This window comes from Schistocerca serialis, chromosome 1 (genome assembly GCF_023864345.2).
Source record: "Schistocerca serialis cubense isolate TAMUIC-IGC-003099 chromosome 1, iqSchSeri2.2, whole genome shotgun sequence".
NCBI classification, from domain to species: domain Eukaryota; kingdom Metazoa; phylum Arthropoda; class Insecta; order Orthoptera; family Acrididae; genus Schistocerca; species Schistocerca serialis.
Window position 1 is genome coordinate 1155695479 of NC_064638.1, and position 19791 is coordinate 1155715269.

General features: G+C 43.0%; 1 protein-coding gene across 2 annotated transcripts in view; it reads right to left on the bottom strand.

The window, feature by feature from the left end:
• LOC126417939 (inorganic pyrophosphatase) overlaps window positions 1-19791 on the bottom strand; it is a 124932-nt gene that overhangs the window by 62692 nt on the left and 42449 nt on the right. The window contains exons 2-4 of one of the 2 annotated variants that reach the window (XM_050085157.1): window positions 1672-1773; window positions 1226-1341; window positions 435-554 (exon numbers count right to left, since the gene is read on the bottom strand). In XM_050085157.1, coding sequence (XP_049941114.1) covers window positions 435-554; window positions 1226-1341; window positions 1672-1729 — 294 coding nt within the window. In that variant the 5' untranslated portion in view covers window positions 1730-1773. Of the gene's footprint in view, window positions 1-434; window positions 555-1225; window positions 1342-1671; window positions 1856-19791 lie in introns of those variants that run through there. The other variant, XM_050085156.1, reaches the window with a different exon arrangement.

Here is a 19791-nt window from a genome sequence, read left to right on the forward strand (position 1 = left end):
TATGAAGATTCTCAGCAATGGAATAGGAGTAGATGCCCAACAAATTAATTCAGTACCACACAGAAAAATAAAGTTTTACTTTATAATCCAGCACAGCATTTTAAACAGATTCCCTTTATTTAGAACTAGTCATGCAAGAGAGCAAATGGACTTCAAACTGACCATCAGCTTTGACCAGTAACAATAGATTATGGCAGCATGTATAAAGTTATGGCAATTTAATCATTCACAGTCAACTGACCTACGACATAAGATCCTTTGTTACGACTATTGAATGGCCTTAAAGCAGCAATTCAGAAACAGCATACTAAGGTTACATATGTCTTACTGATATTTGCAACTAAGGTGTCACTGAAAGTAGATGGCCAGTTTCAGTACCACCTCATTATTGTGTGTAGCTTCTTAGTGTGTTAAGGCATGAATGGAAGAATTACCTGTGGAAGTGCACCATAATTCCATATATAACCATGGTGGGGGAAACAGTTCGCCACATATCTGAGTTTTCCTTTCTTTACATCTTGCTTAATAGGGTTCAGAACTTCCTTCAGATTGATCTACAAAATAAGAATTTTGTTTATACATTCGAATCTTGTCAGTCACAAATTAGAGAATTGTGTGTATTTGAAACTACTAGCAAAATGGTTCTGAGTACTACGCGACTTAACTTCTGAGGTCATCAGTCGCCTAGAACTTAGAACTAATTAAACCTAACTAACCTAAGGACATCACATACATCCATGCCCGAGGCAGGATTCGAACCTGCGACCGCAGCGGTCGCTCGGTTCCAGAGTGTAGTGCCTAGAACTGCACGGCCACTCCAGCCGGCAAACTACTAGCAAGTAACATGTTTAAGAACTTATTAGCCTTAATTACAGCCCATCAATGCCACTGTTAAACTGTTTTATGATTAAATAGCTGTCTAATTTATTAGTTTACATATTAGAAGTATTTAATGGAGAGCGAAGCTATTCTGAGGTGCATAAATGAACTTCACAAACACCAACGAAATTAGGTATATTTTGACAAACCTCTGGATAGAGAGTTAACATTTTGTGTCCTTCCAACTCTGCTAGAGTTTTACTCTACGATTACATTTGAAATTTTAACAAAAACTTAACTAAGGATTAGCACTATATTTTGCAAACATGTATCCACACGGTATAGCTGCTGTATTAAAGTCACTCTTTAGTTAGATATACATGTAACTTGGCACAGAAAAAATTACCTCCATTTTCGCGTTTGTCCATCTCGGAACTTCCACAACCATGTTGAATATTTTGTTACCGGCATCGGCATAAAGAGGAATGTCATGCAAGGGAGAAATAGGGCCTTTCTCATTTTCTGTAAAATGATTTACAACTTTAGTATAGCATTACGGTTTTTATACTTCACTACATTACACTAATAACAGTCACATCAGTGCACCAGAATTTAATATATCAAAACGGCAATAGAGCCATGTACACGCCTTCATTGTGTTACTAAATATTACTAGTAAGTCGATATTTTCAGAGCAGAACTTTACGAGCTCTGTCAAGTCATGTCCTTCATCTGAGTACATATGGCCTTGAACTATATATTTTATCAGAATGTACATATTGGTCTACTTGTCACGACCGGGTTCCATATGATAACACTTATCCCGTATGACCAAGCAACGTTAATACTTACTGAAATATATCCTATATTCCAAGCTGTTTGGAGCTCCTCGTTCTACTGTAGAATACATTTTTCTTCTCAACGAATTTACAAGTACACCAGCCACAGCACCACCTGCGGACAAATGAACACACCGCTGTTTAACACAGTCCGCTAACACGTGCGTAACAGTTCTGAGCATCCTGCCATCTAGTGGCACTATCTTGCTTCACAAGGTCGACCGACAGCTGTAACATCGACCGACCAATGGGAATTGATTCCTTATCTTCTTGTCAGTAGTTGCATACAATTTAGCATCTCAAATTGATCTGTCGAACCTGATTACTAGAGTTAGAAACAAACGATATTACATCACAACAGGTTTACCCACGAGAAAACGAGTGTTATCCTTAATGTGACGTGTATCTTTTCCGAGAAGTATAGTTGCGACTGATGCTGCATGAAAGGCGTCTCACTCAAATATCATTACAGTCTTTGTTTTTCTGTTCTACTCCTTCCGGCAGCTTATTTAATTCTTTAAAGTAATGTAAGCATCCTACGACGGCCTTAATTTTTAATGCAGTATTTTACTTCCACCACTCTGAGGATTCGGAATCCAATCGTGACGCTCTGTAACTCACGACGGAACATGCAGGAGAGTTTTTGAATCAACATCAGGGTACCACACGGAACTGTTAAAAAGCAGTGACAACGCGGAATTCCGTTGAGCCATTGCTGACGCCTCTCATAGTTTCTAGTTCGGCTTAGAGAATATTATCGCGGAAAACTTCCATTCCCTGCAGGTAAATCTAAAGTTCATTTAACTATGATTTTTACTATGATAACGGGAATTTAATGGACTCACAATTGTTGTTACGTGGTCCACAAACTGTCACTGTGATTGTCAAATGAATTTAATTATTATTCACGTAACGTAATGGGATTTTGTATGTTTCAATGGCCCTATTAAAAATAATAACAATTATGTGTAAATTTACGCGTTTACATTTCTGCGGCTTAAATGAAAACGGAAGTCATTCTTTTTGCACACTAATATTGTAAGTACACACTGTTTCATTATATCTGCGTACTTAGATAGCGATAATTCTTCAAGTAAACAAGTATTGTTTAAGTGTTAATATAGTACAGTAATTATTTATATCCTTCACGCTCTCGTGTACAGATGTTGACCATGCTAAACGTAATCAGCGAGAAAACTCTTGCAAGTCTACTAGAAAAAAGATCTTATGTCATTATAAATGACTTGACCAAACAAATTGTAAAACATTTTCTCTCAACAATACCTAGTTTTACTAAAATCGGCTAGATCTCACCGGAAAGCACGGCTCCTTGTCACACTTACAAAATCCGGAAGACGGAACGGTGTCAGAGAATAGCAGTGCTATCAGTGAGATAAAATTGTTGCAGCGATAAAATCTTCGTGATGACCCAGTACGTAAATGGCACTCTGGTCAATGTCATTCTTATCGTCGTCTGGATCGTACTTAACTATCACCCAGTAAGCTATGTGATACTGGTGCGTGAACTTTTCTCTTTTTGCGATTTTTAGGCAGAGATCCAAATCTTGTTCCTCTCTTGATACTCGTTTGAGAATAATCAATATATTGCCACATTAATAAAACGTTAACCAAGTGGACAACCTACAGTGAAACGGAGATCATAGCTGCAGGAGCAGACAGATGGGTTTATAATTTACGTACCGTGAGGAATTTTCACAGAATATGGTCACATATGAGTATTTTGATAAACGTAAATGGAAGGTGTGCAGACCCGATCACTCACTGGACTCAATAGTAAAAATATCCACGAGTATTCTCCTAGTGCATTTACACCGATCAGTGAGAACGTTATGACTACCTACGTGTAATAGCCGGTATGTCCACCTTTGGCACGAATAACAGCGGCGACGCGTCGGGTCTTGGTAGGTCGTTCGAAGGAGCTTGCACCACATCTGCACACACAAGTCACTTAATTCCCGTAAATTCCGGGAAGGGGGCCGACGAGCTCTGACTCCACGTTCAATCACATCCCAGATGTGTTCGATCGCGTTCAGATCTGGCGAGTTGGAGGGCAAGCTCATCAACTGTAACTCTCCGATGTGTTCGTCAAACCACTCCATCACACTCATGGCCTTGTGACATGGCGCATTATCTTGGTGAAAAATGTCGCAGCCACGGGACACGCGATCGTCATGAAGGGATGTACGTAGTCTTCAACCAGAGTACGCCGTGCCGCCTTGCACGATCTCTATTGGACCCACGAATACACACGTGAATGTTTGCCAGAGCGTAAATATAGCCGCTGCCAGCTTGTCACCGTCCTACGGTACAGATGTCAAGCTGTTCCCTGGAAGACGACGGATTCGCGCCCTCCCATGGAAATGATGAAGACAGTATCGGGATTCATCAGACCGCGCAACGCTCTGACACTGTGCCAACGTTCAGTGCCGATGGTCACGTGCCCATTTCAGTCGGAGTTGCCAATGTCATCGTGATAACATTGGCACATGCATGGGTCGTTGACTGCGGAGACCCATCGTTAGGAGTGTTCCGCGCTCTGTGTGTTCGGACACACTTGTACTATGTTGTTGTTGCTGTGGTCTTCAGTTCTGAGACTGATTTGATGCAGCTGTCCATGCTACTCTATCCTGTGCAAGCTTCTTCATCTCCCAGTACCTACTGCAACCTACATCCTTCTGAATCTGCTTAGTGTATTCATCTCTTAGTCTCCCTCTACGATTTTTACCCTCCACGCCGCCCTCCAATACTAAATTGGTGATCCCTTGATGCCTCAACACATGTCTTACCAACCGATCCCGTCTTCTCGTCAAGTTGTGCCACAAACTTCTCTTCTCCCCAATCCTATTCAATACTTCCTCATTAGTAATGTGAACTACCCATCTAATCTTGAGCATTCTTCTGTATCACCACATTTCAAAAGCTTCTATTCTCTTCTTGTCCAAACTATTTATCGTCCATGTTTCACTTCCATACATGGCTACACTCCATACAAATACTTTCAGAAATGACTTCCTGACACTTAAATCTATACTCGATGTTAACAAATTTCTCTTCTTCAGAAACGCTTTCCTTGCCATTGCCAGTCTACATTCTATATCCTCTCTACTTCGACCATCATCAGTTATTTTGCTCCCCAAATAGCAAAATTCCTTTACTACTTTAGGTGTCTCATTTCCTAATCTAAGCCGGCCGCGGTGGTCTAGCGGTTCTGGCGCTGCAGTCCGGAACCGCGGGACTGCTACGGTCGCAGGTTCGAATCCTGCCTCGGCCATGGGTGTGTGTGATGTCCTTAGGTTAGTTAGGTTTAAGTAGTTCTAAGTTCTAGGGGACTTATGACCTAAGATGTTGAGTCCCATAGTGCTCAGAGCCATTTGAACCATTTTGAACCATCCTAATCTAATCCCCTCAGCATCACCCGACTTAATTGACTACATTCCATTATCCTCGTTTTGCTTTTGTTGATGTTCATCTTATACCCTCCTTTCAAGACACTATCCATTCCATTCAACTGCTCTTCCAAGTCCTTTGCTGTCTCTGACAGAATTACAATGTCACCGGCGAACCTCGAAGTTTTTATTTCTTCTCCATGGATTTTAATACCTACTCCGAATTTTTCTTTTGTTTCCTTTACCGCTTGCTCAATATTCAGATTGAATAACATCGGGGAGAGACTACAGCCCTGTCTCACTCCCTTCTCAACCTCTGCTTCCCTTTCATGTCCCTCGACTCTTATAACTGCCATCTGGTTTCTGTACAAATTGTAAATAGCCTTTCGCTCCCTGTATTTTACCCCTGCCACCTTCAGAATTGGAAAGAGCGTATTCCAGTCAACGTAGAGAAAGATTTTGACTATGTTGACTGGAATACGAATATACTTGTTCTATATCCAGCATTAAAGTCTGATGTTAGATCGGCCACAGTTCGCCGCCTGTCCTGTTTTACCAGTCTGCCCAAACTACGACGTCCGATGACCGTAATGAGGGGTGGCCGTCCAGTCCCACGACGTCTGTTCGTGGTTTCACCATGGTTTCGCCACGTGTTGAAGACACTCACTACAGCACTCCTCGATCACCGACAGGTCATGAAGCTTCCGAAATGCGCGTGCCGAGCCTCCGGGCCATTACAATCTGCTCCCGGTCAAACTCAGGGAGATCGCGCGCCTTGCTCATTCTACACACGGTCACTGATAGTACATGCATGTGCGTGTGTCTGACTTGCAGTCATTCTTCGCCAAGTGACGCTGCTATCACCTGTCATCTATTTCGATAGTACGCCACTGTTCATAATTTTCTGGCTGATAAGTGTAAATTAGGATGACTACAAAAATCTAATTGTGGGGGAGAGAGATGCCAGACTGAGATACACTTACTCACAAAGAACATCGCTTACAAGATTTTGCCCATCTGATAATTGAGTACTGCTCGTCAATGCAGGAAACTTCTCCTGTTGGACTGACAGAACAGGGACAGACGAGATTTGAAGAATGGATGCCCAATTCGACACGAGATCTTGCGAGAGCGTCGCTAAAATCGTCAACAACTAATGTCACAGACATTTCAGGGTAAGGTATTGTACATCAGAAGGGCTTACTCTTAAAGTCAAGAAACCTGTTACTCCCTTCCACAGACACATCGCGAAATCAGAAGGAGAGTTAGTGATAAACTTCCAGAGATCGTCACGTTGTATAAATATTCAGTGGTAATATTAAGAAGTAGTATGCATTGGAACGAACAACGAAAATAAGTAGTAGGAGAGCAGAAGTGTTCTTGGAAGTGTTCTGCAGCAGTGGCATGATCCTTGTAACGAAATCGCTAGTGCACGCAGTTCTAGAGCACTATTCTAGCGGTTGAAACTCTTCCAATTAGGCGTGGTAGCATACGTCGGACGAATTTAGTTTATATCTCGAATAGGTACGATAAGAATAAGATTAGGGCTTGCACGATAGATACCCGCGCTATGATTGTCAGGTCCAAAAGTAGAAAAGCCGAACTTGGCGTTGTATTTAGCGGGACATTTTATCCTAAAATCCAGACTTCCTGTTTCGAATGGAAATAAAGTCAATTAGGTATTTTCAGTCATTTATTAGCAATCAATTATAGTCAATTTCATGTGAGATCAAGCTTAAATGTGCTTAAACGAAAAAAATACAGTGAATAAACAGCTTTAGAATTTGGCAGTTTTGATAGTAAATTAGTCTTCCTAATTGCTCAGTCTTCTTCCTAGGCAGTCCGGAACCGCACGACTGCTACGGTCGCAGGTTCGAATCCTGCCTCGGGCATGGATGTGTGTGATGTCCTTAGGTTAGTTAGGTTTAAGTAGTTCTACGTTCTAGGGGACTGATGACCTCAGCAGTTAAGTCCCATAGTGCTCAGAGCCATTTGAACCATTTTTTTTCCTTCCTAGGGAAGCCTTAAGTCAGAATAAACCAAAAGTTCCTCGTTAAACAAAATTTAAAAAAATGATCTTTCTTCTGGGCTGTAAAATGAAAAGATACTCAATAACTATGGTAATTTGAGTCATATTTACAAAGAAATAACGGTAACCTACAGTTGAATATTAATATTTCTCATTTGAACCGATTTTATCAAGTACATAACTTTTCTTGGGAATCATTTCGCGAAACTGTTGACGGAATAATTTTAAGTTACGCACAATGAAGGTCATTGGTTTTGACTGGACCTTAGTTGTGCGTTCTCTACCTACAAAGCCTTACAAAACCTCGACAGGCCGGACTTGTATACGAGCCGCTGAGAACCAAAGAAATCTAAGTAAAAAAATTTTAGTTTTTTAATTGTACGACTCAGTTTACTCACAATGCACGGAAATCTGTTGAGGAGAAGTGTTGTAACGATAACTCCTATTGGAGCCTCTTGAGAGCTCCAAAGGCATTCTTCCTCTCACGCCAGAGTGAAGTGCGTTCGTGGGGACTGTGGTATAAGTGAAGCGGCAAGACCACGTGGTCTTGTTGTTCTGTGTTGTTTTACTTGATTACTTATGGTCTAAAATCAAAAAGGCACTGTAACAGTGCTAGTAAGTATTAGCATTGTTTTCTTTCTTTAGATTGGTGATATCCAGATGTTATTAAAACAGAAATTGTCTTTAAAAGGGAAGTTTGCACTCCATGTTGAAGTCTAGGTTAAAGCCTTGACAAATCAAGCAGTGATGTCTCACATTGAATACATAAACCATAAAATTCATCCGTCTCAACAATGCTGTGCGACCTGTAACCGAGGCAAAAAGGAAAGCCGTGATCACATTTCTCTCGTACATCCCTCCGGTGAACCGCGTTTTCTTCAACCAACTGACAACTGCAAGTTCGCTTCAGGAATCTGGACCTGGACATGTTGATCCTTTGGCACAGGGCGATAATGTGGACGGTGAAACCGAGTAAACAGACATGCAGCCGGCCTCGGTGGCCGAGCGGTTCTAGGCGCTTCAGTCCGGAACCGCGCGACTGCTACGGTGGCAGGTTCGAATCCTGCCTCGGGCATGCATGTGTGTGATGTCATTAGGTTAGTTAGGTTTAAGTAGTTCTAAGTTCTAGGCGACTGATGACCTCAGAAGTTAAGTCCCATAGTGCTCAGAACCATTTGAATTTTGAAAACAGACACGCTCTATTATAAAACCTCTTGAAATGGCAAAAATTACCTTTTAAGAAATTTCGACATTTAGAAACAACAATTTATTTACAATCCATAGATGAACGCACTGCTGAACTGTTAGTCGGACTCAGTAGGTAGCGTCCTAGGATTAACAAATGTGTGTGTGTGTGTGTGTGTGTGTGTGAATTCCTAAGGGACCAAACTGCTGAGGTCATCGGTCCCTAGACTTACACACTACTTAAACTAACTTATGCTAAGAACAACACACACACCCATGCCCAAGGGAGGACTCGAACCTCCGGCGGGAGGGGCCGCGCATTCCGTGACATGACGCCTCAAACCGCACGTCCACTCCGCGCGGCTAGGATTAACAACAATAATGCAATTCCAGAATGAAATTTTCACTCTGCAGCGGAGTGTGCACTGATATGAAAGTTGCTGGCAGATTATAACTGTGTTCAGGACTGAGAATCGAACTCGGGACCTTTGCCTTTCGCGGGCAAGAGCTCTGCCTTATGAGCTACCCAAGCACGACTCACGAGTAGTGCTCACAGCTTTAATTCCGCGAGTACCTCGTCTGCTACCTTCCAAACTTCACAGAAGCTCTCCTACCGACCTTGCGGAATTAGCACTTCTGGAAGAAACGATATAGTGGAGACATGGCTTGGCCACAACCTGGGGAATGTTTCCAGAATGAAATAGCACTCCTAGGAGAAGACTCGATATAGCGGAGACATGGCTTAGCGACAGGCTGGGGGATGTTTCCAGAATGAAATTCTCTCTCTGCAGCGGAGTGTGCGCTGATATGAAACTTCCTGGCGGATTAAAACTGTGTGCCGGGCCGATGCAATTATTTTAACTCAGTTTGTGAGAGAAAAGTGCGTAACGGGGGAAATAAGTGCCGACTCACATTTACTGTATCACTTTATGTCTATGTTTTATAAATAAATAGCAGTTATGGAGATTAAAAGACATCCTGTTCCTTTTCAGGTATTCTACTTCACCAAAATGTTTATAAGAAGAGTGGTACAACTTATGATTTATACCACCTTACCTTTCACTGGGAGTAAATTTCTGAGACGAAAAGTGGTACTCCAACTTTTAGGGACTATAAAAAGGAATGTAAGGTACAAATAATTAAAATGTATGTAGTATACATAATTGTAATATTTCATTCGTACATTTCATGAAATGAATCACGAATTATTGTAAAGCATGAATTTACATGAAACGAAACGCAAAAGTTTTCATTTCTCAGCGGCTCATATACACAGTCGGACGCGACCGGGTATGTCCCGCTAAACCCGCACTCCTGGCAACCCTGTCTCACGTTCCTTTCGGGAATAGAACAGCACGTGAACTTGATAATTTTGGTATGACGGACCTTACGCCATTCACAGTACAGTGACTTGAGAATTATATGTGTAGTCCTAGAAAACTAGTGCTTATACGGAGATGTATCGACAGTCACTCTTTTCAGCTGTTTAGCAAACCTTTATTTTACAACCAGTTTCAGCGTCAGAGTAGGACCAACACCAGAGATAAAAGACTGATAAGAGTTGTCAATCATCTGTTTTAGAAACAGTTGATAGCTGCATATCGTTTCTCAGCAAGAATTACTCTCAGTATTTTACGTGGCCGTCCAACGGAATAGACAGAAAACAAGGAAGGAATATTACAGCTTTTGCGAGGCTTGGAAAAGACGAGAGAGGTACTGGAAAAGGAAAGCTATGAAGGCGGATCGTGAGTCGTGCTTGAATAGCTCAAAAAATGGTTCAGATGGCTTTGAGCACAAGTGGGTCAGCCGTGCCACAAGTTACGTAGTGGCGCCACTTTCAGACTGCAATTGCACTGGTGTGCAAAACTGAAGGTTCAAAAATGGCTCTGAGCACTATGGGACTTAACTGCTGAGGTCATCAGTCCCCTAGAACTTAGAACTACTTAAACCTAACGAACCTAAGGACATCACACACATCCATGCCCGAGGCAGGATTCGAACCTGCGACCGCACGATTCCAGACTGTAGCGCCAGGAACCGCTCGGCCACTCCGGCCGGCCTGAATAGCTCAGTCGAGGCAAGGTTCCAGTTTCCCGTTCCGGTTCGGCACAGTTTTACGGCTACCAGGCACTTTCATAAGAGTGCACACTGCACAACAGAGTGCAAGATTCAGTCAGGAATAAGGATTAGTCTTGAACGCTCCGTCGACGACGAAGCCATTATAGAATGAGCATAAAGTCGGATTAGAGAAGAATGGGAATGGAAACCGGCCGTGTCCTTTTCAGACGAAGCATCCCGGCATTTGTTACTAGCAGTTTACGGAAACCGAGGAAAACCTGATTCTGCATTGCCGAACGGGGATTTGAACCGACGTCTTCCCCATTGCGAATCGTGTCTCTTACCACTGTGAAACCTCGCCCGATGAAATAGGAGGAGAAGGAGGAAAGGTATTATATACCTTCTAATACCTTCCACCACACGCCGCACTCCACACAGTGGCTTGCAGACTACAAGAGTAGATTAAGACTGCGAAGAAATTGTAATAGCATCCCGAACTGAGGCATCATATTTGCGTCACGTTATGAAATTGGATGGGCCTTTCAGTGTGTTTTGAAAGGAGGAACTCAGCCTTGTTTTCGATTCCAGGTAGCGTCACACTTCTGTTGACTTCAAATACACTTCAAGGTCGGCTGCCTAATGGGACTAGTGATGTTTGCTAGCGGCGACGTTGTAGTCCAAGATAGAAGCCTGGAAAGAAGAAACTTTATCTGCCATGACCTGGAAAAAATTTTCACTTCATGTAAGAGAAGCGAGCGGATATTACCACTTTAAAATACATGAGAAATTCTTGGCGCCCACACTAAGGTGTTGAAGGACTTATTTTGTGAGTGTCATCGTTTTCGTTTATTCGCTTTTGTTCAGGGACCGGAGTTTTGCGTGTATGTAAGCGATGCCAGATTTTATGATTTTGTTAGCTGTAATGCCAACAACCGTAATACAAAACGAACTTAAGTAGTTCTTCATACTTCTCTTGCGATGCAATATGCGATTATCTAGCTGTCGAAAAGTTGTAGAAAAAACTCTGTGGACGTTGTAAACGCTCAAATATGCCCTTGCCATTTCAGAGAAGCTGTATGAGAGACTTTCTAAATTTACCACTGATGCATTTCCATCGTTTAATATTCGTTGTAGTAGAAAACGACACATGCAAAAGAAGAAAGGAAGGAACGAAAAGCTTTCACCCCGAAAAGAGACGGCTAATAAATGTACATTTACTGATGAAGTTGTCCGTTTAACTTCAGAAAAAGTTGTTGTTGTTGTGGTCCAAAGACTGGTTTGATGCCGCTCTCCATGCTGTTCTATCTTGTGCAAGCTTCTTCATCTCCGAGTAACTACCGTAACCCACATCCTTCTGAATCTGCTTAGTGTGTTCATCTCTTGGTCTCCCTGTACGATTTTGACCCTCCACGCTTCCCTCCCCTCTTGTAACTGCCGCCGCGCACGGTAGCCGCATGGTCTTAGGCGCCTTGTCACGGTTCGAGCGGCTCCCTCCATCGGAGGTTGGAGTCCTCCTTCGGGCATGGTTGTGCGTGTTGTCCTTAGCGTAAGTTAGCTTAAGTTAGATTAAGTAGTTTGTAAGCCTAGGGACCGATAACCTCAGCAGTTTCGCCCCATAGGAACTTACCACAAATTTCCAAGAAATGTCTTATAACTTTCCCTCGACTCTTATAACTGCGATCTGGTTATTGTACGAATTGTAAGTAGCCATTCGCTCCCTGTATTTTACCCGCGCCACCTCCAGAATTTGAAAGAGGGTATTCCAGTCAACATTCCCAAAAGCATTCTCTAAGTTTACAAATGCTATAAACGTAGGTTTGTCTTTCCTTAACCTAAGATAAGTCGTAGGGTCAGTATTGCCTCGCGTGTTCCTACCTTTCCACGGAATCCAAACTGGGGTCAGTTTCTACCAGCTTTTCCATTCGCCTGTATAGAATTCGTGTTTGTATTTTGCAACCGTGACTTATTAAACTGATAGTTCGGTAATTCTCACACCCGTCAGCACATGCTTTCTTTGGAACTGGAATTATTATATTCTTCTTGAAGTCTGAGGGTATTTCGCCTATCTCATACATCTTGCTCACCAGATGTAAGAGTTTTGTCGTGGCTGGCTCGCCCAAGGCTATCAGTAGTTCTTACGGAATGTTGTCTATTCTTGGGGGCTTGTTTCGACTTAAGGTCGTTCAACGCTCTGTCAAATTCTTCACGCAGTATCATGTCTACCATCTCATCTCCATCTACGTTCGCTTCCATTTCCGTAATATTGCCCTCAAGTACATCGCCCTTGTATAGACACTCTATACAAGGGCGATCTATCTACCCTATAAAGATCTTTCCAACTTTCTTCTTTCCCTTCTATGCTTAGGAATGATATTCGTACAGATTCTCCAAAGATGTCTTTAATTTTTCTGTAGGTGACACCTATCTCACCTCTTGTGATATATGCTTCTACATCCTTACATTTGTCCTCTAGCCATTCCTGCTTCGCCATTTTGCACTTCCTGTCGATTTCATTTTTGAGTCGTTTGTATTCCTCAGAAAAAGATAGTTAATAGAATTGCTAGCGACACTGTTGATCCAGAAATAATCAAAATTTACGTCAGAACTCGACGATTTATCCGTTCACAATGGTTGTCATTAAAAGGCAAGGCAAAGAAAGCACAGGCAGTTCACCATCAGAAAGCAGGGAAGTGGCGTTTGTCCTCTCTTTAGAGTAGAACTGAGCTATTTTTATGTAAATTAAGTTGTGTTGCAACGTAGATTAGTGACAGAAGATAAACAACTCTAATGGAGTTTTAATTTCTCGAGTTAATTCCCTTTCATACTGGCTGTAAGGAGTGTTAAGTGCAAGTATTTTTGTATGTGGTACACTAACATGTACACATGTCAGTGTCATGATTGTTTTTTCTCTGCGTCTAACACTCTTCCCACAAACAACACGTCACTTAATTTACTACCTCATATTTTCTGCATGATTGTAACTGCTCCGTTAAGTGCACCTGTTAGTATAGGCTAATCGTTTTGGGTTCCCACGTCACACTACATCACCTGACCTGCTGCCCAGGGGAAAATAAGTATTAATAGCTTGCTTTGCAACACGTACTTGGAGGTTCTAACCAACCTAAAAACATACTACTCTTAATAGTTATAATTATTAGTCTGCAAATTATGTGAATACTAATATAATGTTGTTTGGCACACTGTCTTCAGTCGCCAATAGAAATATTTGCACTATACCCTTTACAACCTGTATGCGTGAATTTAAGAACCTTGGATCAATATTCTCTCCTCACTTTGATAAAAAATCGGACGGGTATCAGTGTGACTAAAAGTATAAAAAATGTGTACGGAAATTAGATCAGTTAGCTCAAATGTTTTGAAGGATTAGAGCTTTGGAAACGACAGCTGAAGTGTTTTAATCTTCTGATGCATACAGAGAGCAAGTTGAGGTACGTAGATGTTATGTTTTTCAACAAAACTTTTCCCAGAGAAAACTTAAAAAACTGTGTGCTCTTTTCCGACATTCGCTTTGACAGAAATATGCGGTGTGATAGTTGCTTGGATTTTTTAGGTCACCAGAGTCTGTTTAAAAGCTGAACAAGCTAAAGAATATATTCGATATTTCGACAGGAACTAAAACATTCCACAAATACATCGCGTAAATGCGCGACCAACATGTCATAGTGCGATTGTCGAGGCTGATGACATTCCTTAATAACGATACGGCGTCAACCAATACCAGTGCAGAACGCATACTTCCCAAACCTGTTCAAAACTTGGTACTTCGATATCTGCTTCACGACGTATAGGGTTTTTACGTATGGTGCAAACGCATGCCCTCAATTTTATGGGTTGAGCAAAGGCTGAGGTGACAAAAGTCATGGGATGCTTCTTAATATCGTGTTGGACCTCCTATTGCCCCACACAGAGCAGCAACTCGACGTGGAATGGACTCAACAAACCGTTGGAACTCTCCTGCAGAAATATCGAGCCACCTGTGCAGGATTTTGTGCAACTGACCTCTCGATTATGTTCCATAAATGTTCGATGGGATTCACGTCGAGCGATCTCGGTGTCCAAACCATTAGCCCAAATCGCCAAAAATTTTCTGCAAACCAATAGCGAACAATTGTGGCCTGGCGACCTGGCGCATTGTCACCCATAAAAAATCCATCGCTGTTTGGGAACATGAGATCCATTAGTGATCGCAGCTGATCTCCAAGTAGCCGAACATAACCACTTCCAGTCAATGGTAGGTTCAGTTTGACCAGAGGACCCAGTCCATTCCACGTCAACATAGCCCAGACCATTATGGAGCCACCAGGAGCTTGCACAGTGCCTTGTTGACAACTTTCGTCCAAGGCTTCATGGGGTCTGCGCCACACTCGAACCCTGCCATCAGCTCTTGTCAACTGAAACCGGGACTCGTGTGATCAGGTCACAGTTTTCCATTCGTCTAGGGTCCAACGATGTGGCCGTGAGCCCAGGAGAGTCTGTCACGCGCATCGGTCGTCTGCTGCGTTAGCCCACTGACGCCACATTTCGCCGCACTGTCGTAACGGATACGTTCGTCGTACGTCCCACAGCTTATTTGACGCAGTGTTGCTTGTCTGTTAGCACTGACAACTTGACGCAAACGCCGCTGCTCTCCCTCGTCAAGAGAAAGCTGTCGACCACTGCGTTGTCCGTGGTGGGAGGTAATGCCTGAAATTTGGTATTCTTGGCAAACTCTTGACATTGCGTATCTCGCAATATTGAATTCTCTAATGATTTCCGAACTGCTTCATGGTTCGGCTCCGACTCCTCTCTAGAAGTCTCCTCTACCAGCAGAGAAAGGCGCGCGAAGAATTTGCTTTACCATTGGTCCGTTTACTCAACAGCCAATAGCAAAACAACACTCTCCCGCGTCAGTCCGCGCTTTTCATCAATAACCAAAAAGTTATTTACTATTGTTATTTATACCTGAATCAACTTTCCCTTTACCATAAACTTACTTTACAAACCTATTCTACAAAAATCCCCTTTGTCCACATACATACTTCTTCGAATTGTTCCCACACTAAATAACACTACATAACTCGCTAAACAATTATCTTATTATTAACCTTAAACCACACTCACGCATCATTCATACCGCTAAAACACATTTATAACATTCTACCTACCCAAAAAAGACATAATAGCACTTTATGAAAATACTAGAACAGTTTATGAAAAACATTCTATTACTTTAGTGCACTCTAGTGGGCACAATCGAAACTAAATCAGTCCCCTATCCAATATTGTTCTCTATCGGCTGATTCATAAACTACGTGCGCGTCCAGTCTCTGAGACACATCTCCTACTTAACCGCCTCCAAGGCAGGATCGGTATACGGCGCTACACCTCACCGGGTTCGATTCCCGGCGGGGTCAGGGATTTTCACCTGCCTCGAGATGACTGGTTGTTTGTGCTGTCCTCGTCATTTCATCATCATTCATCAAAGTGGAGAGACTGGACTGAGCGAAGGTTGGGAATTTGTACAGGCGCTGATAACCGCGCAGTTGAACGCCCTGCAAACTAAACATCATCGTCATCATCATCACTTCTGTCACCTCCGTATAACTGCCACGGAGCGCCTTTCCTGGGTTGTTGAGCAAAAATTGAGACGCAGTGCGGGTACATTCAGCGTAACTTCGATTTGCTTCTTACGGTCAAAATGGCTTCAAAAATGGTTCAAATGGCTCAGAGCACTATGCGACTTAACTTCTGAGGTCATCAGTCGCCTAGAACTTAGAACTAATTAAACCTAACTAACCTAAGGACATCACACACACCCATGCCCGAGGCAAGGTTCGAACCTGCGGCCGTAGCGGTCGCTCGGCTCCGGACTGCAACGCCTAGAACCGCACGGCCACTCCGGCCGGCTGATGGCTTCCCTCTGTGGCAAGAGCAGCCTGACCCCTCCGATCGGCTTATCGAACGCTAATTGACTTCTGGCTACTGAAATTCTTGATATGTCTTCTAACTGTTCGAGAGTATGGGGGTTTAGTTCTGCGGAACGAGGAAGGCAGTCAGCTATCCTTTCACGGAAAACGTTTGGTAATGCTGCCATGGACTCATTGATGGTGTGCTCTGTTGCATTATGCTGCGTGAAATGGAGTCCCCCATACACTGCCCAGTAACATTGTGTAATAACATTGTGGTTTGGTATGATGGACGATGAAGACAGTGCTGCTGTGCTAATTGCTCTACTTTGTCGCAAACAGAAAAGAAATATGGATGAATAATTGGTTCAAGGAGCGTCAGGTGTTTACGTGTTGATGGCCCATCATTTAATACATTATCGGAAATGGTCGTCCTCATACAAAAACACTAGTCCTGACCCTCTCCCCTGAAATCTGGAGCACAATATATGCATAAAAATATTCACATACAGTTCTGGAAGTCATTTCCCTTGATTCCGCTAAACCTTTCGTTTAGTCGAATGTAGCGTTGTGTGGCTGATCGCAGCGAGACAATACTAAGGCAATAATACAGCAATTGCAGTACAATCATCATTGGCCCCGCCGGCCGGTGTGGCCGAGCGGTTCTAGGCGCTTCAGTCTGGAACCGCGCGACCGCTACGGTCGCAGGTTCGAATCCTGCCTCGGGCATGGCTGTGTGTGATGTCCTTAGGTTGGTTAGGTTTGAGTAGTTCTAAGTTCTAGGGGACTGATGACCTCAGATGTTAAGTACCATAGTGCTCAGAGCCATTTTGAACCATCATTGGCCCGCAAGTCGCCGAAGTGGAGTCAACTAAAAAGGATTCGCAATAAGGCGGCTGAACTCCACCGCATGGGGCCTCCTCGCCAACAATGCCATACGATCATTTCATTTCATTTCATTTCATTTCAATGTTTGTTTTAAGGTTTTAAGTATCAAAATAATTACCTATAACAAATATTGAGTAGATAAGCGTCACTTATTTGGGATATAATAAGCTTCTGTCAACTGAAATTTACAAGTGCAGTTTCACCTTACAATATCTGAAGCTTAGTTGTGGAGACGTGTCACACAATAACACATGCGCTAAAGGGTTGTATTCGGGTTGTTGTTGTTGTGGTCTTCAGTCCTGAGACTGATTTGATTCAGCTCTCCATGCTACTCTATCCTGTGCAAGCTTCTTCATCTCCCAGTACCTACTGCAGCCTACATCCTTCTGAATCTGCTTAGTGTGTTCATCTCGTGGTCTACCTCTACGATTTTTACCCTCCACACTGCTCTCCAATGCTAAATTTGTGATCCCTTGATGCCTCAAAACATGTCCTACCAACCGATCCCTTCTTCTAGTCAAGTTGTGCCACAAACTTCTCTTCTCTCCAATCCTATTCAATACCTCCTCATTAGTTACGTGATCTACCCACCTTATCTTCAGCATTCTTCTGTAGCACCACATTTCGAAAGCTTCTATTCTCTTCTTGGCCAAACTAGTTATCGTCCATGTTTCACTTCGATACATGGCTGGTAAGAAATGTATATGTGCACATAAATATCAAAATATATATTCATAGCTTCGCGTTAATTAAATTTTTAAAAACATTTTCCTTCGTTGCTGTAAGGTAGCATCCAAGTCACAATTCATACTATTCATTCCTAGTGTTTCTATTTTTGTACCTATTTGCTCTAACATTCCACAACTCCTGCATTGATTTACATATTTCTATGCACTCTAATAATAACGCTCTTTCGTCTAGTTTTGAACAAGTTTCCAACACAACAATAACAATGATATCTACACTACTGGCCATTAAAATTGCTCCACCACGAAGATGACGTGCTACTGACGCGAAATTTAACCGACAGGAAGAAGATGCTGTGATATGCAAATGATTAGCTTTTCAGAGCATTCACACGAGGTTGGCGCCGGTGGCGACACCTACAATGTGCTGACATTAGGAAAGTTTCCAACCGATTTCTCATACACAAACAGCAGTTGACCGGCGTTGCCTGGTGAAACGTTGTTGTGATGCCTCGTGTAAGGAGGAGCAATGCGTATCATCACGTTTCCGACTTTGATAAAGGTCGGATTGTAGCCCATCGCAATTTCGGTTTATCGTATCGCGACATTGCTGCTCGCGTTGGTCGAGATCCAATGACTGTTAGCAGACTATGTAATCGGTGGGTTCAGGAGGCTAATACGGAATACCGTGCTGGATCCCAACGAAAAAATGGCTCTGAGCACTATGGGACTTAACATCTGTGGTCATCAGTCCCCTAGAACTTAGAACTACTTAAACCTAACTAACTTAAGGACATCACACACATCCATGCCCGAGGCAGGTTTCGAACCTGCGACCGTAGCGGTCACGCGGTTCCAGACTGAAGCGCCTAGAACCGGGATCCCAACGGCCTCGTATCACTAGCAGTCGAGATGACAGGCATCTTATCCGCATAGCCGTAACGGAAAAGCTAATCATTTGCATGTCACAGCATCTTCTTCCTGTCGGTTAAATTTCGCGTCTGTAGCACGTCATCTTCGTGGTGTAGCAATTTTAATGGCCAGTAGTGTACTTAAACCTAACTAACCTAAGGACATCACACTCATCCATGCCCGAGGAAGGATTTGAACCTGCGACCGTAGCGGTCGCGCGGTTCTCGACTGAAGCGCCTAGAACCGCTCCGCCACACCGGCCGGCACTTACAGCAACATCTTTTGCTTTGTTCCATGACGTTTCCCTCTGCATCAATAATATGCTGTTCAGACTTGACGTCACTCTGAGCAGTGGTTCTCTTTCTACAGCATTTTGAAACTCGAACTTTAATTACGAACACACGGCACACAAATTATTTGGCGGACAGAGTGTGCAGCGATGTGTGGCTGTGTGCTGATGCTGTGGTGTACCGGAAGGTGTCGTCGTGGAGTGAATGTAGGAGGAAACAAGAAGAGTTAGACAAAATTTCTAGTTGTGTGGTGAATGGCAGCTAGCTGTGTACGTAGAAAAATGTAAGTTAATGTACATGAACAGGAAAAACAAAACCGTAAAGCTCGAATACAGCATTAGCAGTGTCCTGCTTGACACAGTCACGTCATGTAAATATCTGGGCGTAGCGTAGCAGAGCGATATGAAGTGGAATGAGAAATGGTACGAGCATGTGAGGATTGTGACAGGTAAGGCGAATGTTCGATTTCAGTTTATTTGGAGAATTTTTGGAAAGTGTGGTCCATCTGCAAAAGAGACCGCATATAGGATGCTTGTATGACCTGTTCTCGAGTACTGGTCGAGTGTTTGGGATCCGCACTAGGTAGGATTAAATTGGATGACGTTGAATCAATTCACAGATGGGCTGCTAGATTTGTTACCGGCAGGTTCAGACAACACGTATGTTTACATAAATGTCTCAGAAAGTCAAATGGGAATCCCTGGAGGGAAGGAGAAGTTCTTTTCGAGGAAAACTACTAAGGAAATTTAGAGAACCGGTATTCGAAGGTGAC